This window comes from Plutella xylostella, chromosome 29 (genome assembly GCF_932276165.1).
Source record: "Plutella xylostella chromosome 29, ilPluXylo3.1, whole genome shotgun sequence".
Classification (NCBI taxonomy): Eukaryota; Metazoa; Arthropoda; class Insecta; order Lepidoptera; family Plutellidae; genus Plutella; species Plutella xylostella.
This window is the reverse complement of record NC_064009.1, coordinates 4,391,317-4,418,405: the sequence shown is the minus strand read 5'-3', so window position 1 is coordinate 4,418,405 and position 27,089 is coordinate 4,391,317. Positions and strand designations below refer to the sequence as shown.

Genomic DNA, 27,089 nt, shown 5'->3' with positions numbered 1-27,089 from the left:
CAATAAATAAAAATAGAAAATCAGTTCTCGCACGCAGCACCCGTTCAAACGGCGCGCATAGAGAAAAGAACACTACGTGACGGCGCGGGTAGAACTATTCACAGAATACTTAGCACTATCCCAAGCCACATGCAGTCTGAGCCTCGGAAGGATGGCTCGCGCTACCACCCGACATTTAATCACAACTAGTGAGTTCTTATTCTGAGTTTAGTACTCTTTGCTCTCTATGTAATTTTTGACAGTTGGTACACTGCGTTTTCACGCCATCTATCGGCTTACCCAAAAGCTCAACTGACAGCTGTCAAGGAAAACGGCTCATTGCGGAAAAGCAATAGAACTTTTTTCTTGCACTGGTATCATTAACTCAAAATGTCATTTGTCTATTGCTGTCAAACTGTGGTGCTGTCAATGCGTAGGGTTTATTATAGCTTTTGTGAGTTTTTTGTGTTTCTAAATGCCGAAAACTATCCACAGCCGTGAAAGGAAACTAATTTACCACATACACAAGTATTTGTCGGAGAAAAAATCCGTGGGATTGGACTTTATTTCACTTGATAACATAACTGATGCTATTGTCAAAATGGCTGGTAGGTACATAGTATAGTAAGAGCAAAGGAACTTGGCAAATTTGTAAGCTATTACTGTAGTTTTTATTGACTAATGTTTTGTAAGGTATACTTATAGAAAGACAAAGCAGAAGAAAATTACAGAAACAGAGGAACAATAATTGTAACGGAAATTTAAAAATTGATTATTAATGTTGATGGCAGGAAGCGACTCATTAAGCGACAGCGAATCCAAGACATCTGAAATTCAAGCATTGGCACAATCTGACCATAACATAATATAGCATATGAATACATATGATATCGGTTGAATATTTAGGTTCTAATTTTGACTCATTATACCTACACATATTTTATCCAGGCAATGGGTTTAACTTTCTTATTATATCATTCTGCATGCAAACCTAAGATGTAGTTACGAGGCTAAGATGTAGTTTTTCTCGAATTCCTGTGAGGATGGAAAATATTAAGCCACTTACTCTTGTCTTTTGAATGCTTAAAACTTATTCAGCAAATATGCCTTTAGGTCAATTTCCCTATTTTCAAATTGCCGTAAATGAGCTACAAGGTAAATACCTATACAACTGACTGTAATCTAAATGTGGGTTTCCTCACGATGCTTTCCTTCACCGTTAGACTGTTAGTACATATGTTACTTAAGTTCCAAAGAACCTATAGGATATATCCTCTCACTGAGCTACTGACACAGTTTTCAAAATAAATCATAAAAAAAAATCACAATTATAAATTTCAGTATGGCCAATTCACATTGATATGACTGTACTTAGTGTTGTAGTCCTCAAGGCGAATGTAGCGCCTTTAATACAGGGTTTTTATATTCCTGGTTTGGCTATACCTACTGTTTCCAGAGCACCATGTATACTTAGGTATACGTTTCTTTAGTGAGTAAGTAAATAGCCCAATTACTCGTTTGTACTCGCCTAAAAGCCATGCCCAAGGAACATGTTCAAAGTACTTCTCTAAGGAGAATTCCATGCCCTAGGAACATAAGTACTTCTCCAAGCCATGCCTCTCATTGTTTTGTTTAGTAACGTATATTTTTGGCTAGCTTGGTACATCACTAATAGTTTTTTATTTTACTTGTGGCTACACTGAACATCCGGTGTCAAATTGACGTCTATAACGTCAAAATTGACAAATTATTGTTATTTCGCTTCTCCATCGAACGAAACATTATTTATTTGTTAGCGTTAGCTAGGATATTTTAATTCACTGTGAAATAACTTATTTGGATATGAATAAATCAACTTGTTAGTGAGTTGCATTCGAGTAGAGCTTACATGGCCAATTTACCGAATGGCAGGGTTCAGCTGGTAAGTTTTTACATTCATTCTTGTGTCCTTATTATTAAGATTCAATTTATGGGAATTGGCAATTGTTTGTGTTGTACTTGTGGTGTCTTCTGTGAACTGTGTAATTGGATGCAATTGCCTAATTGACTGTGCTCAATATCGCTCTCCCAATAACATCTTACTCCCTCTTGTCACACAAATGTTGACTTGGTAAGTACTGAACTGATTCCTAGTAATGTTTTGTAAATGCCAATGACCATTTACACCGCCCTTTGATTGTAAGTACATTGGGTTTTCGATAGTAAAATGCTTGATATTAAATTTCAGGTATCTTTCTGAAGGCTTCCAAGTTATCATTGAGAAGTCCCGAGAAGCAAAATGCTCTTTGAAAGATGTTCAGTTGCGTTTTCTGTGCCCTGACGACCTTGAAGAGGTATGTATTAGGAATAAAAATGCTGAACTGTTTCAAAATACTTACTTTAAATGAAAATATATAAAATTACAATGTTGATAATAACAGCCACTCCCTTTTCTCTAGGTAAGGTCACTATGTCGAGACTGGTTCCCTATAGAATATCCTCAGTCATGGTACGAAGACATCACCTCCTCGGAGAGGTTCTTTGCCCTGGCTGCCGTGTACAAATGTCAGATCATAGGGCTCATCGTAGCGGAGATCAAACCCTACCTCAAACTGAATGCTGAGGACCGAGGGATCCTGTCAAGATGGTTCGCATCTAAGGACACACTTGTTGCATACATTTTGTCTCTAGGTAAGTGAAATAAAATATGTTTTATATTGTATGAGATGCTTCAATAAGTCTTATTAGATTTAGCAAACATTATGCATATTTGGATGTTGAAACTTATGTTTTTGTTTTGATTACTCATATTGCTAATGTGTGTATGTGCAACTTTGTAATTAATGTTGCTTTGTTGTATTTACCTTTTAGTACTTACCTACTTTCTATTCTATTCTATTCTATTCTCATAGGGGGTGAAGTTCCTGTACGTGGCTCTCTCGAGTGGAACCTTTGTACATATCCCCTTGATTTCAGCTCAGCCAGCCTAGCTCCCGAGTAAACTGGAGTAGCAGGCCTGGGTGTTGTAATAGCTGAGGTAGGCGCTCTGTTGGTCCAAGAATAGATAATCTTGTTTCTGTAGTAGGTGGACAAGCTAACAGAATATGTTCAACGGTCTCATCTACTTCCTTACATGTCCTACATAAGGGACTAGTTGAGTTACCTATGGTATATAAGTGTTTATTCACGCAACAATGTCCTGTTATTAATCCTACCATTAATGATATATTAATCCATTGTACTGTTACATTATTTGAAATGCTTAGGTTTTCCAGTGTTCTGTGACATTCTAAAATTAATTTAGATTTTGTTACAGTTCTGCCTAAGGCACCTAAAATAGCCATACTGTCTGTGTAGAAGCAGATATTGCTATTTTTTGTGTCTTTTATTTGTGTAGCTCCGTCAAGTAGGCTGGCAGCTTCTGCCTGAAAAACAGTAGCTTTGTTCCCGAAGCTGACAGAGTATTGTAAATTAAGTTCCGGGCAGAAGACACCTCCACCGCTGCCCTTCTTGTTCTTGGCTCCGTCAATGTAGATATTGATGTCGTAATTGTTTTCGTCTGATGTGCCACACTGATCTCGCTGGATAGTGTAGCTTCTGTTGAAGATAAACGTCTTTATAGTAGTGTCGCTGCATTCAGTGGACCCGGGAGCCGACAACTTGGCAATGTCAAGTATGCGACTGTGTCCCTGTGCAGTGGTATTCGTTGACCAGAGTCCCAGGTTACTTAGCCTTATCGCCGCCGCTTTAGCTTCCTGCTTGATGATAATATCGAGCGGTGGAAGTCCTAAAATTATTTCTAGGGCGGCTGTTGGGGTTGACTTCATACATCCGGTGATTGAAACGCATGCAAGTCTTTGAAACTGTCGTAGTTTGTTTTTCACAGTGGTGAGGTTTGATCTTTGCCACCACACTACTGCTCCATAGGTTATTATAGGTCTTACCACCGCTGTGTACAGCCATTTGCATAGCTTCGGTTTTAATCCCCATTTAGATCCAACAAGTTTACTAGTTTGATAAAGAGATATTGTTGCTTTACTCAGGGTCTTGTCAATATGCTTAGACCAGCTTAAACGGTGGTCTAGCCATACGCCAAGATATTTTACCTCATTTGTCAACTTTAAGGTTGTATTAAATAGTTTAGGTAGTTTTAAATTGCCTATTTTAGTCTTTTTAGTAAATAGCACCGTTTCTGTTTTCGTCGGGTTCACCGACAGTTCATGTTTATGGCACCATTCCTCTATAATGTTTAGTGCAAGTTGCATTCTTTCACATAAGGTGTTAACAAACAAGCCCCCGATGAGAATAGTGATGTCATCGGCGTAGGCTATTGTTGTAAAACCTTTATTATTTAGATCGCAAAGTAGATCATTCACAACTAAAACCCACAGCAATGGAGATAACACTCCACCCTGCGGACATCCCTTTGCTACTTTGCATCTTATTGTATTTGTTGAAGTAAAAGATACTGTTCTTGATTTAAGCATATTTGTTATCCAGGCACTGATGACCGGGTCTACATCATGATTTTTAAGGTTATTACTTATGCTATTGAACAAGATAGGTTGGCTGTCGAACAGCCGAGGTGAACAGACGTGTCCGCTGACCGCTCCTAGACCCCAACACGTGCGACCCGTCGGCCGCTGTGCAATACCCGCCGCACATAAAAAAACCTTTGTCTCGCGAGCCTTCGTTTATTGCTTAAAACGAAAACGCCTAAACAAGTGTTAACAAAGTGATCTCTTCCTTGATTGCAAATGTTACTAAAGTCCTCTACTTTATTAATTGTATACCGGGCCCCAATTTAACGATCGTGCATCTAGTGTTAGTGTTCGTTGTGAAGTGTGTTCCTGGGCAGAGTGATACAGCTCCCCCACAGGCGCGACGGAAGGTCTCTACCCAACTCAACGCTACACCCAGAAGCAGAACCGTGCGATAATTTGGTGAGAGAATTCCAATGCATACGATCTAGATACCGCCTACGAAGAACAAATCAGGAGTATAACACATTAACTTGCGCTAGTGATTGATGTTTTGATTGGTGACGCTGCACAAATTCCTAGGAACCATCTAAATGTGTAGTGTTATCATTTAGTTATAATTATAGTGTTAATCTTTCCGGGTGACACACGACGACGACGAGAAGCAGCGACGCGCCAAATCTAAACAACACGCTGGTGAGATAAATCCATACTGTTTAATACTTTAGATGCCTTACCCCCGAGGACAACGTGAAAACGCCAGCCAACCATCAGAATAACATAACCAACAGTCAAGAGGTAGGGCAGCCAATAAACACTATATCGTCAACACAGTCACAGGCATCTGAAACATAATACCAGCGGCTCATATCTCATCAAAAGCCCCTATAAATAAAACCAAAACCTTCACATCGTGCTAAACAATAGGCACAAAGCCTTTAACTAGGTTTTCGAACAACCTACAGATTCAGTTTCGTTGTCATTTTGTACTATTAGGTATACTAACTTAGGTAACGATTAATACATCCTTTCATGTGGTGATAATAACATATCAAATAGTGTGTAGGTACACTATAACATAAACAATACCACACCCTAAACAATCGCGCTCTGTTTTACTGACCTTTCTGTAGACAATATTATTTACCTAATCAAGCCCTGGAAATATAACATACCTATACTCACAAATATCCTGCGACATGTGCAGACTCGCTAACATTAACTAATATTTATTACCCCACAGCGAAGAAACTTCTTAGTATTAAGCCCTCTTACAGATACACAAAAACAGAAAAAGATTCAGTGAAAAGCATGTATAAAAAAAAACAAAAACGTAAAGCGCAAACTTAACCAGATGCAAACTATAAAATAAAAACAAAGCAACATTGAACCTAGGTAAAATAAACACATTCCAAGAGTCCAGCAGAGAAAGAACCCGAAACAATACCCAGAAATTGCTCAACATCTGCAAGTCATAAACAAGAAAGCGACGCAACACTGCCGATACGAAAACAATAACCAGAAAAACCAATTAACAAACAAGAGGAATAACGCAACCCTAGGCAATAAAACTTTCAAAACGAAAACCAATACTTTAAATTCACAATGGAAATCATAAAGATGCTCGGGGACGGAAACTGTTTGTTCAGAGCTTTAGCGCACCAAATAAATGAACTGTTCCATCTGACTTTTGACCACGCCGCGATACAAAGAGATCTAGCTAGGTACGTTAACGAACACCACCAAGACCTAAATATTGAATTAGCCATTAACATTCAGGATGAAACCGGCCGGTCTCGCTATCTTAAAAGCCTCTACAACGATGGCATTTGGGCAGGTGAAGAAGTTATTATTGCAGCCGCAAACTATTACATAATTAATGTAAACGTCCACCAGAAAGACTGCATGCTGACCTACAGGCCAGAAAAACCCGCTGAACCCGTAGGGGATATAAACATATTTTTCGAAAATAACCACTATGATAGCCTAATATTGGAACCTGACAGCCTAAGCAACGGCCAATCGCCGATTAAAGCACAATCAATAACACAAAACGAAACGCAAATCTCAGTTAACAGTCCTGAGGACGTAGCTGACGACACGATATACACTAATAAGAACTAAATCATCGTATATCAAAAAATACCTAGTTAACAGCCTTACTATAGCAACATGGAACGTGAGAGGAACGTCCTCACCAGTAAAAAAATCAAGAATTGATCATGAACTTGCGCTAAGAAACATACACGTAGCAGCTATACAAGAAACAAAAATGACATCTGGTATGTTCGAGTCTAAAAACTACACGTGGCACCTGAGTGGAGTGAAAACCACAGCTCATAGAGGTCTCGCTACCCTCATAAGTAAAAACCATAACATCACCGTGGAGAAAACTATAACAGATAAAAATGTTATGCATGTCTCCCTAAAAACCTTGAACGAGAAAAACAACTACATAAATTGGCATATTATTACGGCACACATCCCCAGCAACAACCAAATGGCGTTAAAATCATTCAATAATCTCAGATTCCTCATAAGAAATAGTCCTAAAAACCGAAATACGATAATCCTAGGCGACTTCAACTCCCACATTGGCTACGTAGATACAAAAAAACTACTAAAGAAACGACACGTTGGAAATAACCTATTCCATGAATATAACAATCCTAATGGGGATATTTTTATAGATACCATAGAAAATGAAAACCTCCTATTAGAAACCAGTACCGCCCGACCTTCCTGTAGAACAACCTGGAAATCTGGCAAAAACACATCACAGATTGACCATATAATTTCGACAAACCCATTCAACCCAAGATTCAAATTCATTAAAGGAGAATGGGCCGGTAAAAACACGATATCGGACCACAAACTTATCTGGGGAGAAATCTTATGCACTGAAACGAACAACACACCAACTACGCAAGAAAACCAATCCCCAAAAACACCTAATAATAAACAACCAGGATTCAATCATAAGCAATTTAACTATGAAGCACTCTCCAACATACCAACAAGAATGAAATACCAAAGTGGAATTCTAAGCCGCATGCCTACGTCTAATCAGAACAAAGAGGATGACAATCCTTCGATGGAATGGGAATCAATAACAGAAGCCATAAGATCAGCAGCAAGGGAGGCGCTCAACATAAGATTTATGAACTCGAAACCAATTAGAATTGCTACGGCTAACTTACAAAAAGCTAAATTTCTTAGGAAGAAATACCCGACCTATGCAAAACATAACAGAATCTTAAAGGATTGCAGAGCAAAGCTGCAAAAAGCAAAAGATGAAGACAAAAAGAAAGCATGTGAAATGTTCTTCTCGGACCTCCAAAAGAAGCACCCATCTAAACGTATGCAGATTATCTACCTATTTTACAGAGACCACAAAGTGGACATGAAGAGAAAGAAAAAACTTAACTACATCCCCATGTCAAAATGGGAACTGGAATTAAAGGAATCTGAAGGACCCAGAGTCCCACTACTACCGGATGAAGACACAACGAGGCTAGGCAGCCCACCAACCATGGAAGATGTAGAAGATATAATTAAAAAAATGCGAAACCGAACAGCCCCTGGAGAGGACCAAATAGTTATTGAATTATACAAAGCACTTCCTCCCAAAATGATAGAGGAAATAACTAAACATTTACAACAAGCTTTTCTCTATAACATAACACCCGACTCATGGAATCGAACAGTACAGGTACCAATACCGAAAACCACAAACCCGAAACTAGTAAATGACTACAGACGGATCTCAATCTGCAATAACACCGTAAAATAATACCGTATATATGCAAACTTTTTACTAGACCGCCTCGACTCATTGATCGAACAACCAGGTAACTACACGTATCAAGCCGCCTTCCTGCAAAACCGATCTACCGACGACCACATATTCACACTTCGCCGAGTTCTCGACGAAGAGTGGCGAGAAGGCAAAAGACTATACGTAATGGCAATAGACCTCGAGAAAGCATTCGATACAGTAGATCTCACGGCGCTACGAGATATACTACTCTCCAGAACCAACATAGCCTTAACAAACCGCATCGTTAAAGTTTGCATGAATGAATACACCTCTATAAAATGGCTAGGTCAACAAACCAGCGAAATAACAAAAGGCAAGGGAGTCAAGCAAGGTTGTCCACTATCGCCACGTCTACTTACGATTCTAATTGATGATGTTTTGAAGACGTTGGAAGAGGAAGTCTCAGATCTAAAACTGAATCAGGACGATGCAATTCAGCTGCCGATTATACTATCTTTTGCAGACGACCTAATATTACTCTCAAACGACTTCGACAAACTCGAAGAGATAATGCAAAAAATTAAAGTTCTATTATACAGCGTGGGCCTAAAGGTAAACAATGGAAAAACAAAAATACTAATTAGGGATCCTTTTCTAGCAAAACAACCGCAATTCATTACGGTCGACGGTGTTGCCCTTCAACCAGTGGAGGAAATTAAATATTTAGGTACCTACATAACATCTGGACTATGCCGAAAAAATACAATAAGAAACCGCTGCAAACAAGCGGAAAAAAATGGAAAGGCGTTAATTCAGTTTGTGAAAGAAGCAAAAATGGATTGGCAAACTGTCCGTACCATATACAAGATGGTAATTGTGCCCGGTATGCTATACGGACTGAAGGTAGCAGCACTTACAAAAGCCAACAGATCGCGCCTCCGAAGGTACGAAAGATTAATTCTTTGGGACCTACTACAACACGCCCGCGACAAGCCCCCTACAAGGAAAGCCAAAGATGTATTACAGGGAAAAACAATAACCAAAAGGCTGAAATGTCACAGAATATGCTACTACGGGCACGTTCTCAGGCGAGAACGACCGCACTTACTACATGCAGCACTAAAATATCAAGCACGTGAAAAAAGGTAGGACGACCCATCTATACCTGGAAAGATTCACTAACACAAAGCCTAGCTACCTACAATAAAACCACGGATGAATGGGTCAGCCTAGCCCCACACAGAGACATCTTCAAGGCTGCAGCATACGAGGCCTTGAATGAAAGCGAAACTGACAGTAACGACGAAACATCGGACTATGAAAGTCACCACACAGCAGGATCAGAAACATAAAACACAATAACCAAGCCCGAACTATTGTGAAGCTGCTACGGACCAAATCACCCTTACATCAAGAAAAAGACAATAGGACGCGAACTCCAAATGAAGAAAGTGCCGAGAAGGCTACCAACTTACGCTCTCCACTAAACCCAACTCCTTCCTCTACCTAACATCCTATATTGGCTAATTAGGGTGCATACTCGGTCGATTATACTCCATTCCTACCCTTTCCTCGAGCGTGTGTTCCCCCCCCCTCAAAAACTGAGCGCCCCCCAGTAGGCGCGGCTTTTTCCGTGATACAGGGTGACTCCTGGCTGGGTGGGTGCATTCATTCATTCATTCATTCATTATTACTTATGCTATTGAACAAAGTTTTATCAAAAGCTCCTTCAATATCGATAAAAACTGCAAGGCAGGATTGTTGTAACAATATTGAGTTTTCAATTTTGCTTACCACTGTGTGTAAAGCCGACTCTGTCGACTTACCTGGTTGGTACGCATGTTGATTAGGATGAACAGGTTTCACAGAAAGTGCACCGTCACGTATATATCTATCGCAAAGTCGTTCTAAAGTTTTTAGAAGAAATGATGACAGACTGATGGGTCTATAGGCTTTCGGAGAAGTGTAGTCATCTTTACCTGGTTTAGGTAAAAATACTACCCTCACCTCTCTCCATCCCTTTGGTATATATCCCAGGGCCAGACAGGCCCGGTAGATAACTACCATCCTTGGTACAATAATGTCGACCTCCCACTGTAGAAGAGCCGGCACTATGCCGTCTGCTCCCGGCGACTTAAAGGGAAGGAACGAAGAGATAGCCCATTTAACTTTTTCTTCATTTATTACGGCGGCTGCAATGGAGTCAGCGTCGCGTGTTTTGAAACTATACAAGGCCAGAACGCAGAGGTTGGGACTGCTCGCGTATATTTTCAAATTAAAATGGTGCCATGATTTACTTGAAAGTATACAAGGCCATTACGCACTAATCGCGTATATTTCCAAGTAAGTTGGGCCAAAATTATGGCCTGAAAATATACTGCAGCAGTTACCACTGCGTACTAATCGTGTATATTTTCAAGCGCCAAGCAGCAATGCGAGCACTTGAAACTATACGTGATTAGTTACCAGGTAGCCCTTTTGAATTGTTGCTCTCTCTTTCTTTCATGCGAAATAGTAATAAGTCTATTGCTTTCTAAACATTGCATCATCATTCCGCACTTGGCATTAATTTCGTAACGTGTTTTTTATTTACACCGTAAGTTAAAAAGTAAATTGATATTAAACTGTAGAACTGTTGTTAATAGTAAAAATTATCTCATAAGAGGGTGTAGAACAATTCATAAAAGACAATTACGGTGAATTCAAAACTTGATGAAAAATATGTCTATAATAGGTCTATAGGGTAATACCTACTACACTCACGAGCAATGAATAAGTCCAAATAGCAGAAAGTCAACACCAAATGACCCTAATTTTTTTAAACCAATAAATTTAAAATTTGATCAAAATTTACTATTTTAGTTGCTTATAATAATATTTTGATGCGCTGTTAAATGCACTTTAAGCTAGTCTTATCCGTTCAGGAGTGTAGTAGGTATTACTCTTAATTCATTTAAATAATAAGATATTAGTAGGTATGCTTACTTGCAAGTATGATTGCTACAAATATCAATTTATCAATGAAATTAGAGCTTGTTCATCTTCATTTATTATCATTTTATATAGGTATGACAGGCAAAACAAGTCAATTGTAGTCATTTACATTTACCGAAATAGTTAAGTAAATTAGAATCAGCATGTAGGTATAAATTATATGCGACAAGTACGCCAATCAAGCAATATGCGTAATAGCAATGTATATTTTCAAGTACGATTCAGTAAATCCCAACTTGAAAGTATACGCGATTAGAACGCACAAATCACACAGAGGGCAGCACTGTGCTCTGACTAAGATCTGTTCCGTAAAGAAAATATTAATTTAATTATTAAAATCATGAATTAGACATCAAAAAGTGAAAAAATACGTTGAGTGTTACATAATTACGCCGTGAAAATGTTATCTCAGTGATAGTGAATGGATTCTTTGAGTAAATGTGAAGTGTTCAACAGATACAAAAACAAGCTTAAATACCAAATAACTTGTGCCTAAGAAGAAAATTTTTGTGAGTAACCTGCATGAATTTATTAATCGCAACATAATTCATCCCTATATTTATCTATGGTGATTGGAAAAAGAACTTAAAGACAAATCAGCTTAAAAAAATACGGTGCATTCAAATAATTTATAAACAAACATCAGCTGACCAATCAGCTGTCTTCAAAGGTCGGCTACAGTAACGCCACCTAGAGTTATAACGACCAACTAAGTCAAAGGATCATACACCATTATTGAGTGAAAAAACACTAGTGACATCTATCGGAAATCACCTGAACTGCGTTGCATGCGTTCAATACTACATAGCACAGATGTCTACAAATACCAGCAGTGGCCGCAAGATGGCATCAACAGTCACATGCCAGATATGTAAGAAACGGGTTGATTCGAAAAATACCATGCACTGCTCGGAATGTCATAATTACTATGAATTTGAGTGTTCTGGATATTCACAGAAGTTGTTTCGTTTAAAAGATGCAGATTCTAGGAAACAATGGAAATGTAAAACATGTGAAAATAAAATTATAAAGAATTCTAACGTAACAATGAGAAAGAAATTGTCTCCAGCTAATTTAACAACAAAAATAACTCATAGTTCATCGCAATCTTCACCTAAGATCCAGTCGTGTGATCTAACGGATTTGCATCTACTTACTCCTGGCAAACTATCAGATTCACCTGAAAAGTTTCTTTCAAGAAGTATGGAACATATACCTACGGAAACTGTACCGATCCATGAAATGAAGGATACTATCGAAATGTTAAAAGCACAACTGGCTAGCTCGCAGAACGAGTTAGACACTACTTTAATGGAAAATTATGACCTGAAAACAGTAGTATCCAAATTGAATAAAGAAAATAATACTCTAAAGCTATTGTGTCAGTCCCCGCTGCCGGAAAATAACTTAAACCTTAGACATCCTATGACTACGGTTATACGTCATCAGAACACAACCTTCACGCCACCTAGACGACAAACTAACTCACTGCATGGCGAATTGGTGGTAAATTTACAACGGAACATTATAGACTTAAAACAAGAATTGAAAGAAGCCCAAGATGAGATAATGAAGCTTAAAGACAAACTTAGCGCATTTGAAAATAAACTGGAATCTTCTTGTGTTTACTCTATATCACAAGAAATCGAATGTAGAGATATTACAAATCCGACATTTTCATCAGAGTATACACAAACTATGCCGGACTCGATACCGAAAACCCCGCTGACATCTCAAATAATGATTCTCAGTAACATCAAACGGAGAGACATTGTAAGTACAGCAAAGTCTTTGTTACCTGAACACCAAATTTGCCATTACCTATATGAAGGTGGCCATATACAACAAATGATTGAGGGATTAGAGAAGAAATTAGAAGCCTTTACACAAACCGATTACTGCATATTAATGATAGGTGAACATGATTTTAAAGTGACAAAGAACTACTCTCTAATTGTAGAGAATATTCGCGAAAAAATATTGTCTGTTCAACATACAAATGTCATTATAATGCTACCAACTTTTAAGTGTTTTGGTTCTGTAACTCTGTACAATAAGCGCCTTGAGAGCTTTAATAACCTGCTCTATTTGGATAACGAAATCTATCAATATGCTTATATAATGGACAGTAACAAAAACTTGTCATACTCGCATAAGATGTTTAGTTATATTACTCATCACATAAATAATTATGCACTAAATGTAATCTTCAGAGACGTGTCAGTATTAATATCACAAATTAAAAGACAGGAACAGGATGCATCATGTGAGTTAGTAAATTCAGAAACGGAAAACTCAAACCATATGTTTTTTCGCTCTTGAGAAACAATGCACCAATGAAATAAAAAAATGTAATCTTAGAATTTTTCATCAAAATATGTGTGGTGTAACAAATAAGAAAGATGATCTAGAATTGTATTTTCAAAATTTAGGAAACAGTAAACCCCATTATTTATGCATAAGTGAACATTTTCTTAATGAATTTAACGTGTCTTTGTTTAACCTGAATAATTATACTCTGCATTCACACAATACAAGAACTCAAAAGAGAAGAGGAGGAACTTTAATACTAGGATTAAATGGACGTCAGTCTGAGGATTTGGATATATGTAAAAAAATGTACAGAGTTAATAATTTTGAAATATGTGGTGTTAGAGACGATGAAACGAATTTGAATATTTTATGTTGTTACAGAATTCCAGGAAAACAGTCATTAGGTCCGTTTCTTGAACGACTAGAACCATTATTAGAGTATTTATTTGACAAGCGTAGTATAATATGTGGAGATTTTAATATTGACGTGTTGACAGATGGAGAGGATTTACAAAACTTCCAGACATTACTTAAATGCTATAACTTCCGATATTTGAACGACTGTGTTACTTTTGTTCGGGGTAGCGCGCAATCTGGACTTGACAACATGATAACGAACCTTAGTAGCGATGATTTCAGGGAACTCTCAACAGACGACAATGGCTTATCCGATGGCCATTTTGCACTTCTTAGTGAAGCAACAGTACCCATTCATAATGTAAACCAACAAACTCATAACGAGTTTACTATGGTACATCGAAGATCTTTTACTGAAAAAAATAATGATGTGTTTAGACAAAAAACTACGGAGATGAATCAGAATGTAGAGACATTAAATGGCTACCTTGAATTATTCTGTAAAAACTTAAATGAATCATTTGCACTAAAGCCTAAAAAAACGAACCTTAATAAACAACAAAAAATTAAATGGATATCTAAAGGAGTGAGAGTGTCAAGTTTGATGAAGAGATTTTTAAATACTGCTGATAAAAGTTTAAACCATGAGACTATCACAAAATATCGATCTGTTTACTTAAATATCTATCGGAAAGTAGTTCGCCAAGCGAAGGCCAATTCTGTTCAAAAAGAAATAAACAAGGCGGGTGGGTCATCTAAGGCAATATGGAAAATTGCAAATATGCATAGAAATATTAGTAAAGATACCCTAAAGTCAAAAATATTACTCAAAGTAGAGAACAACTTAGTTAAAGATCCTCAGGAAATAGTGGAAGTTCTATCCAAGCAGTTTAATACACATAACACTACAAATTTGACAAATACAACGGAATCAATACATATTCTCGAGAACTCTACAAATCGAGTGGAAAGAGAGCTTCGTTGGAAATATGTGACAGAACTTGAAATTAAAACAATAGTTAATAGAATGGAACTAAAAAATTCCTGCGGTTATGACGATATACCTATTGTAGTTATTAAACGAAACATAGATATACTCGCAAAGCCCTTTAGTCAATTATTTAATATCTGTCTGACCGAAAACATATTCCCTGACCAACTTAAAATAGCTAAAATTATACCTATACACAAGAAAGGAAGCAAAAATGACCCGAAGAAATACAGACCAATATCCTTACTACCTGTCCTTTCAAAATTGTTGGAAAAACTAATAAAAGCAAGACTGTTAGAGCATCTTAAAGCTTGTAATATACTAAGTAAGAGGCAATTTGGTTACCAACAGGGAGTTGGCACTGTTGAAGCAGTAGACGCCCTCACTTGTGAAGTAGTGACTAATTTGAATAAGAGACTTAAGGTAGCAGGTGTGTTTCTGGACTTAAGCTCCGCCTTTGACTGCGTAGATCATCAAATTTTATTGCAAAAGCTCGAGCACTATGGAGTACGTAATGAACAACTGAATCTTATAAAGAGTTACCTAAGTAATAGAAAACAATATGTAGAGTTGAAAAGCATTAATTATGGTGAAGAATTAACTTTCAATTCAAACTGGGTAGATCTCAAAACCGGAGTTCCGCAAGGCTCAATTTTGGGTCCAATATTTTTTATAGTGTTTATAAATGACCTAATAAACTATATTGGATCCAAGATTCCAGATGTGACTCCAATAATATACGCAGATGACACTAACGCTATAATTTCAGCTAGTAATATTGACGAATTAAATGATAAAATAAATTTGACTCTTCAAGAATTCTCAATATGGTTTATGAATAATAATTTAATAATAAATTCTGATAAAACGAATGTAATGCTATTTCAATCGACATGTGGTAAAAATGAAGTACTAAATGTAAAATTAAATGGACAACATATTGAAACAGTGGATGAAGTCAAGTTCCTCGGCGTAAACATTGACTCTCGTTTAAATTGGAAAAAAGAGCTAGTGAGTGTGACAAATAAAATAAGCTCAGCTTGCTACGTATTGCGAAGTCTTAGAAACGAAGCGACTATATCGCAATTAAAAATGATATATCATTCACTAGTTGAATCTCGCTTGAGATATAGTATTAAACTATGGGGAAACAGCTACAAATATAATATCACAAAAGCTTTTGTTGCACAAAAAAGGGCCATAAGGATAATTTTTAGGATATCTCAACGGGAATCATGCAGAGATTTTTTCATTAAACTTGGAGTCTTGACTGTTCCTTGTCTTTATCTGCTAGTTCTACTTTGCGATATGGCTAAGCATCCTGAGACGGTAGAGACTGACGAAGAAAGACTATTTAGACTGACAACAAGAAGGAAGGACATCCCCAGCAAGGGTGGCGCAGTTCTGCCAATGTTGCAAGTTTATATGCACAGTGCTCAGTACCAGAATACGCGGTTATTTAATAAATTACCCTTACACTTGAAATCTGTCAGCAAATACAATCACTTCAAGACAAATTTAAAAAAATGGTTATTAAAGAAATGTTACTATTCTGTTAATGAATTTATAAATGATAGATCATGTGAATAATTATATTTTAATAATTTACTTTGTTTAATGTATTATAATATTATTTAATTGTATTGTAAATGCATGTTAAATTAGTACCTACTTAATTATGTAAATATTCAATGCGATATATGTTGCTCAGAATAAATAAATTGAATTGAATCGTGTATATTTTCAAGTAAAATATTTATTTTTTTCACTTGAAACTATACAGTGCTAGTACACTATGGGTGCGTTCTGGCCTTGTATAGTTTCAAAACACGCGTCAGCGTCACTAGAAGAATTCATAATTGGTGACAGCATATCTTGATCACACGACACCTCCGCTAACATTTCACAGCCAGGGAAGTGTGTGCGCAGCAAGAGGCTGTTCCTTTCGCTTTCGGTTTTTGTATAAGTCCCGTCTGGATTTTTTAATGTATCTAGCTGATTTTGAGAATCATTCGATACGCATTTTTTCGCCCTTTCGTTCGTTCGGCTTTCGATTCACTTTGGATTGTTGCGCAAAAATTTCTCCAGGATTCCCTGGTTTTTGCTCTAGTCTCTTTTTTGAAGTTGTTCCTAGCAATTTGAAATGCTTTCCAGTCTTCTTCTTTTTTTGTATTCTTGGCGCGATTGAAAAGTTTTCTTACATTTGATCTCATTTTCTCCAGTGATGTGCACCACCACTTTCGAGGTGTCGCACTCACAGTCACTAGAGGACATGATTCTTCATAACTTTTGACAATGACGTTTGTTATTTCGTCAACAGCATTGTCTATCATGTTACCGCTATTTAAGGGCCTGTACAGGGTGACGTGCCCCGCCAAATTTGGGTTTTCAATGCTCTTCACACAGCACACGCAGTGACACGCACACATGTAAGTTTGCACAGTGGGTCGATAAACTTTTACTCGCCAACTTTATTGACAATTATTTTCAAGTAGTGATTTGAGGGTAAGTTTAATTTTTAATTACACTGGTAAGCACCAGGAAAGAGTAGAAATTAATAGGGGTGCCACTTTTCTCCATACTCGGAACCCGATTAGATTTCTAAACAAATGTGGTATTTACTTGTAGAAAGGTAACTACAGGTATTAAAGTGTAGATAATAAGTTATACTAAGGGTATAGTTACTAAGCCGAAAGGGGATGACTCAAGGGGTCATTCTGAACAACTTTAGTTCTACGAGTTTTGCAAAAACGCGAAAAAAAAATTCGTTTTCCATGGTAAAAAGTCACGTGTCAACAAAGTTTCTATGATAAAGGTTTTTTTTGGTTAATTTTTAAAACTCATAGAACAAAAGTTCAGAATCAGTCTCACTTGTTTTAACCCGACTGCCGAAGGAGGAGAGTAATGTTTTTTGATTGTATGTATGTATGTTTTTAAGTATATTTTTTGGTGGCAGAATAATATTTTTTCATATTTTTAGAGTTTCGTACCTCAAAAGGAAAAAAGCAACCGTTATAAGATCTCTTTGTTGTCCGTCTGTCTGACTGACTGTCTGTCACTGCCCTTTTTCTCAGAAACGGCTAAAGATATCAAGCTGATATTTCGCATAGATATGAGGAGTACCCAAAAAAAATTGGGGTACTCCCTCTCCCATACAAGTAAATTGGGGCTGATATTTTTTCCGGTTATTTTGATGGTGTAGGTAGGGTATCGTTGAATAGGTCTTTTAATATAATAGGTATAAAAAAAGGTTAAAATATAATTATTTGGCTTTTACCCTTAAATTTGGGGCCCACACCATAGACAAATTCTAATTTAAAAAATGATTTCAATAGATGGCGTGATTTTATGTTGGGTAACTCAGAATAAGAAGTGATGATATCTCAGAATAATAATGGTTAATGGTGCTATTCCGCTGAGCATCGAAACCGGTGGGACGCTAATGAAAAGTGGTCATGGAAATGCACCAGGGTAGACCCTGCTCCTAGAACAAGGCATGAGTTTGTGATTTGTGTGCGTGAAAAGCGAGGATGGAAACTTTGAATATTTTCTTGATTTTTTTATTATTGATGCAATAACATATACCTAGTATTATTCTGAGTTACCCACCGAAGTCACCCCGTGGCAGGTTGACTAGATAGGTACTTTTGCAAATCACGCCATATATCGTTGTTTTTATTAGTGGCTACTGTCTATAGAAGAAATTCTGTCATTGACAATTTTACGTTACGAATGAATTTAGTAAACCCAGTAAACCTAACTAATCCAGAGGAAGCCTAAAATATCTTTCTCTCTCTCTTTGAAAAACATACTTAATAGCCCAAACTCGATTCTATTCTATTCTCTGTGGGGGTGTAAGTACCTGCACCTGGCTCTCTCGAGTGGAACCTTTGTGCATATCCCCAAGGTCTAAACTGCCTTCCTAAGCTTGAACCATTTCCCACCACGCTGGTCCACTGCGGGTTGGTGGGTTCACATATCTAGATGTGCTAAATCTAGATATGCAGGTTTCCTCACGATGTTTCCCTTCACCGTTAGAGCGATGGTATACATTGTACTTAAGTTAAAAGAACTCATTGGTACATGTCAGCGCCGTGATTCGAACCCGCATCTCTTGCGTGAGAAGCGGGCGCTTACCCGACTGAGCTACCACCGCGCCCAAACTCGCTGCTTTTAGCTATTAAATCTTTGAAATAAAATTCAGTCACCTCCGTGTTACTGCCCTCATCAGATCCTCACGAGACCATGCCTCAACCAGCACCATGAGACTGTGTTTTTGAATCCTAACCTAATCTTCCTACGTATTGTCATCACTTAGATCCATTCACTATATTCCTGCTCCTCATCCCAGGGCCGTGGGGACCGGAGGCACGTCAGCTTTTTAAAGACATCAGCAGCAGACTAATAGAAGTCTCAAGGGACCCTAGGGCTGGCACTTCCCTATCACAAAGGCTAAGCATCGCTATATAGCGGGGTAACGCGGCCAGCGTCTTGGGTACCCTACCCGACAGTGGCAGCGATCTGGCCAGCATCTTCTTTTTAGTTTAATTTTAATTTTATATTAGTTAGTTTTAGTTAGGCATTAATAATTATAATTTAATCAAGAAGTACCATGGACTTAACTAATAAAAAACATTATCATTTAATTTATTGAATATAGTAACTATAAGAATTATGCTTCCTCAATTTCAAATCAAATTATGTTGGTGTCATAAAAGTTGAAAAAGTGCAATGACAACCAATGTGCAGTGATTTTGTGTCTGTACACGAAAAGATCGCGAGCTGTCAGTGCCGCCTAAACCGACGTGACCCTTCTTTGGAGGCCACCGGCCGACTGAGTCAAACGTCGCTTGTGTTTATGATTTTATAACACAGAAAGCCGCCATAGATATTTGTATGAAGATTTGAGGGAAAAAAATTGCTCAAGTTTGGGATTAATTTACACAAAATAGGTGTGTGTTTATTAAAAAACAAGGTATTTAGCGCCTAGTCCAAGCATTTATCTTTATAATTTGATAAGAATCATATGAAAATTCTTGATAATTACGACACAGTTGTTACAATACGGGAGTGTGATTTACTGGTTTTTCGTAATTAATTTACAGTTATCCATAAGCATTTACTTAAATTCGAATGATTCAGCACCTAGCTAGACTCTTCGGCTACCTGTGTGATTTTTTTCAAGGCTGTAGAGCATCATTTACTACATAATTCTATGACAATGCCAACCCTCGATTGCCTATTGCTGACCCTTAAGTTGTCATACGGCTGAGTGTCTCCCAGAGCTTTATGCAAACGATTGTGAAAATCGATTTTGTTTGTTTTCCTCGGATTTCTATATTGTCTAGGTAAGGGTATTATTGATGTTAGCTTAAAAGATATCCATCTGTGATCCGCACAGGACACATCTGGAAGCACCCTCCAGCCTACCACCAGGTCCCTCGCCTGACTGTTAGTGATTGTGACATCTGGAATGGTTTGGGCCCGAGCCGTGACGAACGTAGGCTCGGATCCCCTATTCAGGACACTTAAATTATTGGATAATAGGAACTCGAGTAATTCCCCACCCCTTTTGTTAGTTTCCCTACAGCCCCATAGACTGCTGTGTGCATTTGCATCGCAACCTATAATGAGTGGGATATTGTTTATCTTACATTCCGTGACAAGAGATATAAGCTCGGGCGGGGGCATTGACCCGTCCCCGGGCAGGTATGTTGAGGCGATGTACAGCACCCGATTCCCGTGTGACACATCCAATGTGAGCCCCACCACGGTTAAGTCCGGAGTGCAAAGATTTGTAATTTTGTTAACGGTATAACACTTAGGTATAAGTACCATACTTCTTATTTTAAAACTATCTGCAGTGGAGAGAGAGTTATAATAGAAAGTATTACCTTGATGAAGTTCGAGCGGCTTACCCCTCCTAAGTAAAGGCTCCGTGACCAGTGCAATGGTGGTCGGCTCCTCTTCTAGTTTACGTCGCAGAGCCGCGGCTCCAGTGTACGAATGTTGAATATTCGCTTGTATCACTTTAATCGACGCCATTTATGTTTATATCACTAATTAAAAATAATAGATATTTATTTACTTATATTTAATATGAGTACCTAAACCCCGCTTCCATTATTATGCAAACAGGATGTAAGCACATGCATACAAATACTATATTAACCGTAACAAGATAGGTTTTTATTTTACAATCACAAGTTAATGTGATGGTTTCATTAATAACTGCGAGGTCTAACAGTGTGGGCCGCTTGTTCATCATCGGGTCGCCTGCTAAGAAGCCAATACCGTTCCTATGTGGATCCGTGGTGATCTTAGAGTCAACCTGAGCTAGTGCCACCGCAGCGTCCCTACGCCTGCGCCCCACGGGGCGAGGCGGGGGCCGCGCGGCAACGCCAACAACGATAATAATGGACAGCGTGTACACCGACATCCGAATGTCAGCTGGGGGCGGCCAGCACCCCGCAGAGACAGTTCGCCACTTACCTACTTATTAATTGCTGAAAATATTATTATGTAGATCTATTCATTTCTATCAGTTAGTCCATTCCTTGAAGGCTTAAATCAGAAAAGTGAATATTTTTACTAGATGATTCAAGTTAAAAACAATTCTTTTGTAAAATTAGTTATTGTTATCTGTTGCTACATCACTAATGACTGTGACTAACAGTCATTGTTTTATGGTTTTGTAACAACTTGGGACTTGCCTTGCAATTTGAGTAGACATTCTTGGTTAAATTTTTGGTGTTAAGTATTCAAAACTTAAAAGCATATAATTATTTATGAAAGATTCAAATTAATTGATACCAAGACGTAAGTGTTAAAACTAAACATGATTATCTTATCTTCGTCATTTCTTGTCCGATATTTCTTTCACCATTAGTCATGGTTTATTCACTGCCATCGATCTTCAAACTAGAAAATTCTTGACTGATCCGCATTGTATGAACTTCCAGGCGTAGCGCGTTCGTTCCGGCGCTCCGGCGTGGCCACCATGCTGCTGGACGTGCTGATCGGTCAACTGGCGGGGCCGGCGCCGCGCCCGCCGCACGACCACCGCGTGAAGGCCATCTTCCTGCACGTGCTCACCACCAACCAGGAGGCCATACTGTTCTATGAGAAACGAAGGTGGGTAATTGTTGTTTTTGTTGTTCGTACATGCGATCTGTCGTTGGCCCATTAGCAGTAAAGAGCGGTAAAATTATGAAGGTAATTGTGGAACTTGATCTATGAATCATCATCATTCAATATATTGCAGCAATATACCTGCCTATCCTGAAAACTTGTTAAGATTCGCTTCATTCATAAATTGACCTAATGGGGTTAAAAACAATAACAAATTTATAAAAAACAAAGTAATTTGCAGTAATCGATACACATAAGTGATATATAAATAAGTAATCTATTGGTTAATTAATGTCTCTAAAGTCATGAATACGTAAACATACAATCATTATGACGTAAATCGGTAATTTTTAATGCGAAGTAAGTGCTATTTTAGTAGGTACGTTTATTTTAATAATGGAATGAATAAAAATAAGAATTGGTATAAGTAGGTACAAATTGCAGTGTCAGTAAATACAGAAATAAACAGTATAAACTCTCATATCGTACGGAGTAGGTAGCTGTTTACAGGTAGCAAATATAAATCTGATTAGCAAAATAGATTTTCCACACATAAGTTGAAATTTGATGTATTTCGTAAGTACGGTACTTAAATTCCAAGAACAGATACCTGCTACCGATAGCGGGGGATAGTGGAGGTCAGTGAAAACAAATATACAGGGGCATCTTTAGTGTTTACTGTAGCACCTACGCCTACTAATTTATTGTTAAAGTTTTTGTTAGTAATATTAACACAGTCATTTAACTACAAAATACCACCTTCCCGCCGCTATCTATTCTAGGTGCAGTTTCATTCTGTTATCGCCATTGACTCAAAACAGATACGAATACTTCGATTTCTTTTGAACTGATAAGATTAGTAAATTAAGATAGTATTTTTTGTGGTAAGATACTATTACGAGTGCAGTTTTCCAATGTGAGAGACCGATCCACCCTTGACCATTTTGTCTGCGTCCGAAAGGACGAGGACAGGAGAAATCCTTCATCGACAATATCTATGATTATCTACATTGCTGCCTTAACTATTGTTTTCTGTACTTTACCTATCCATTTGAAATTCATTTTGCATATCTAGCACAAATCATTTTTTAGTAAATGGAGACTAATTCATATTAGTTTTTTTGGTAACAGTAACAGTTATCTTTAGGGTATTTAGATAATTTAGGATGTTTTTTACACAATGTGGATATTTATTCTCCCCATTTCCCATTCCAGATTCCGTCTACACTCGTTCCTTCCATACTACTACTCGATAAAGGGCCGCTGCAAAGACGGTTTCACTTACGTTTACTACGTGAATGGCGGCCACGCCCCCTGGGGGCTATACGACTATGTGAAGTACGTCGCTCAGGCGGCGTGGCGCGGCGGCGGGCTCTACCCCTGGCTCTGGGCGAAGCTGCGGACCGCGCTCACCATCGCCTGGCACAGGTAGCTGACTATTTCATTTAGCCGGGTTATACATGTGTAATTATTGTGATGTGATGTGGTCTGTTTTGAGTGGTGTTGGATCAGCGATGTATTGTTGGTTAAAGTGTAAGGGATGTTTTTGTGTGTTAGATGCGTCTAATCTTACTATGTTTGCATGGTGGTCTATGATTATATTGAATATCTATAGAATGGATAGTGGAATTCACGACTCGTGATGAAAAATCAAATGTAGCTTGGGAAACCCTCCTATCCGCAGGAATGCATAGTTAGAATTCTGTAATTGTCCTTGGGGGAGACCTATTTCCAACATAGGATTGTTGGCTGATGATGATAGTTAAATTTATTATATGTTGTGCAGTCTTGTGTTTGGATTATAACAAAGAATTACTTTAAATAAATTAGGTTTCATTTGGAGTTTTAAGCTCTTCGAATTATAAGTTGTATTATAATACAATTTAATGTTATGGTACTGTAAGTAACATAGTATAAATAATGAAATTGCATTTATAGTTAAGTTGTTACACTTGGTCTAAGTACGTTTACTCAAAACTCAATATCTTTTGAATTGAAAAAAAATGTTTGTAAGCTCAAAAATTTTGAAATTATTTATAATTTTGCCTATCATCACTATTTAATTTAGTAAGTAATTATCGAAAACCCAGACATGTCCAGCAGTGATTACTGTTTTTTGCAATACTAATTAGGTACTCTTAAATTAATTTAATTAGTTTCGTTCATAAAATTGTTACGAGTTTAACCTAAAAGGAACGTTAAATAACCTGAATTATTCTGATTGGCTGTGTTCAAGTAGCATATAAATTATGTAAGTACGTATCCAACCCTACACTAACAAAAATTCGCATAAGCGCCCGCCGTGCTAGCATTTTTCGTATTACTTATTTAAAATTTAGACAATTTATGCATTTATTTACTGCCTTTTCAGAAATCCCCACAAAACGTAACGGTGCGTTGAGACGTGAGCGGACTAGACAAAGTATTTTATAAGAATAATAGTCACAAAGCACTCCTTTTACTTCTTTTCACGAAAGTTGCGTCAGCACTTTTGATGTTTATTTCAAATTGGTAAACTATTACGATCAGTGTGCCAATCACGAATGTTACTCTAGCCGATAGGTTATTCGACATCAATTTGTATGACATCTTGATCAGTGCCCCTGTAGGGAAAGTTAGAAACTAATAAAACACATACAAACGCCAGTGAACCGCCTATCGAATTACGATCGACTAGAAACGACAATATTTGTGATTCGCACACAGATCGATGTATTTTTTTCTACTGTACGTCCCCTTTTGTATATTTGGGAATCTTGTATGTGGTTAACATGCCAAGTATTATTATGTATGATATGCTTTTTGTGCGTTCGTATTCTATGTTCGTAAAATACTACAGACCAAGTATTCTCAATATTTTTTTGATCTTATAAGTAATACAAAAAATAGATAATATAGTCAATAGTCAATAAATTAGGATGTCCGAATATGTAAAAACGTTACGTTTTTTGTAACTAAACATTTTTTTTGTTATAGTGAATCGAAAATGACTTGGAGTGCTACAAAAGTCATGCCATGACTGCTGCCAAGAATTTAATAAGCCTGTGTGTTCGCTCGATGTGTCGAGAGTGTAAACTAGCTTTTACATAAATTATCATTAATACGTACTAGTGTCTGTTAAAATAATTATAATAAACACAAAGTATTATAGGCGAAAGAACTAAATAGGTGTTGTATGGCGACCTGTGATTTAAATACAGACAATTCTGTGTCGACACTTATGAAATAAATACATTTTGCTAGAAACAAAAATCTTTACAAAATTTGTGATACCGATTATGATACTCTACGAATTCTACGCTTTTGTGTTCGTAAAACTCGTTTAAAGTAATATTGGACTAATTAGTAGAATTTAATGTAGTCAACTATCTAGATGTGTTTTATCTTGAAGTGCAAATTGTGAGATCGTGTTCATTGCTAAGTAATTTCTATAATAGCAACACTATTTCGAATTAGTACAAGATAATATTGCATAGTTGGTTGTCTTCAATGGTCGTTCCAGTGTAAATAAATAGTGTGTATTAAAATGTTACTCATTTTAAACCAAAGTATTTTATATTCTTAATTTGTTAATATGATTGTGTCGAGGTTGCGTTATTTTATTAAGTATTCGTTTTAAATTTTACTAAGTGTTCAAATTGACGTCGTCAAGTATTATTTTCCGGACCATTATTTTTGATAAATGTTTGTGAAAAATATATTTCGTTTTAAATGTGATAATCTATCAGTTGAGTCCATTTTATCAGAAGTATTCTTATGTTTGTGGTTAGGTACTAAGGTACTGAGATTGTGTGATTGTATTTTTCGATAAACTACCTACTTGAGGCTTTTATAATTTCAACGACACTCATAGCACCTATCAAATGATGTTTATATTATGTTATATTTCTATACTTTTAATATTATGAAAAAATAGTTCTAATAAATATCATTGTTGACTAAATGGATTTGGATTTTCTTAAAAGTACTTACTTATAACTAGGTACCCGCCCACACACAGGGAAATCAAAGAGACAAATTCATAACAATTTCGCAAAATCTTTAATAATTGCTTTCTTTATCATCAACTATGCTGTACAAACTATATCGCTTAAAATTAGAATTAGCAATTAATAATTGCACGTAAAAAAACTTAACAAATAGTTTACTTTCAACTTTTCGATTGGAATGAACGATTATTACATTATAAATTATAATTTATGATGTAATTGATTTTTTTTACATTATTTATAGTTGTATTTTTAATCCTACGAAATGAAAATCGTCTATATTCAACAACAAGCTTTCACAATCGCCCAATGATATGTTAAAATTATTTAATTAATGTTATTATTGCGCGCTAGAAGTAATAGCTAGTGTGTGGTGACGTCACGGGGTCGCTGACGTCACGCGGGGGCGCCTAAGCGACAGGGGCGCTGACGCCGCACGGTGCGGGGGCGTTGACGGCACGAGGCAGGTTCGCTTAGGCAACCAGGTCCCTAGTGTGTAGTGACGTCACGGGGGCGCTAACATCACGGGGGCGCTGACGTCACGGGGGCGCGGACGCCACGCGGCGCGGGGGCGGCTAGGCGACCAGGTCCCGCTCGCCGCCGCCCCCCCGGTGATTCTGTCCCGGGTTCCTGTTGAAGTCCTTCAGCCGGATCGGAGACGACTCGCTGCCGGAATCTCCCTGAAAAATTACATCACCAACGTTATAATAATATGCTTTTTTGCCTGCCTCTGTGGTCTAGTGGTAGAAGCTTCGCTTCATGACCCAGAGGTCCCGGGTTCGATTCCCGGGTGGGACCATCAATTTGGGTTTCTAAATTGTGGTTCTAAGTTTGGTTAGGACATAAAAGGCTGATCACCTGATGTCCGAAACAGTGAAACGATCCATGCTGTCGGATGGGCATGTAAAGCAGTCGGTCCTGCGCCTAGCTCTCTCCAGTCGTGTCGGTCAATCCGTCCCATTGGGCTATGAGAGTGATGGAACAGAGAGTGCTCCTGTGCACTGCGCACACACTTGGGCACTATAATCTACTCCTGCGTAGATGGCTGATCTCAATTGAGATTGGCCGCCGTGGTCGGAATTCGGCTAGGAGGACATTATTATTATTATTATTAT

The 27,089-nt window shown here is 37.7% G+C and overlaps 2 protein-coding genes across 15 annotated transcripts in view; one reads left to right on the top strand and one right to left on the bottom strand.

Moving 5' to 3' along the window:
- Positions 1 to 1,706: 1,706 nt before the first annotated feature.
- On the top strand, positions 1,707 to 25,928 carry LOC105386420 (N-alpha-acetyltransferase 60). 2 transcript variants are annotated; one of them, XM_011556978.3, is made up of 7 exons: positions 1,707 to 1,900; positions 2,207 to 2,312; positions 2,418 to 2,649; positions 21,817 to 21,988; positions 23,201 to 23,413; positions 24,357 to 24,377; positions 24,962 to 25,928. In XM_011556978.3, the coding sequence occupies exons 1-6, from the start codon at positions 1,884 to 1,886 to the stop codon at positions 24,373 to 24,375; spliced, it is 759 nt and encodes a 252-aa protein (XP_011555280.1). In that variant the 5' UTR covers positions 1,707 to 1,883; the 3' UTR covers positions 24,376 to 24,377; positions 24,962 to 25,928. The 2 variants fall into 2 exon arrangements, with proteins under 2 accessions (XP_011555280.1, XP_011555278.1); XM_011556976.3 differs by lacking the exon at positions 24,357 to 24,377 and having other exon boundaries at positions 1,708 to 1,900.
- LOC105386449 (potassium voltage-gated channel protein Shab) overlaps positions 25,677 to 27,089 on the bottom strand; it is a 52,710-nt gene continuing 51,297 nt past the window's right edge. For all 13 annotated transcript variants that reach the window (XM_048631801.1, XM_048631799.1, XM_048631806.1 and 10 more), the window contains one exon: positions 25,677 to 26,654. In XM_048631801.1, the coding sequence (XP_048487758.1) occupies positions 26,550 to 26,654 (105 nt within the window). In that variant the 3' untranslated portion in view covers positions 25,677 to 26,549. The remainder of the gene's footprint in view (positions 26,655 to 27,089) is intronic.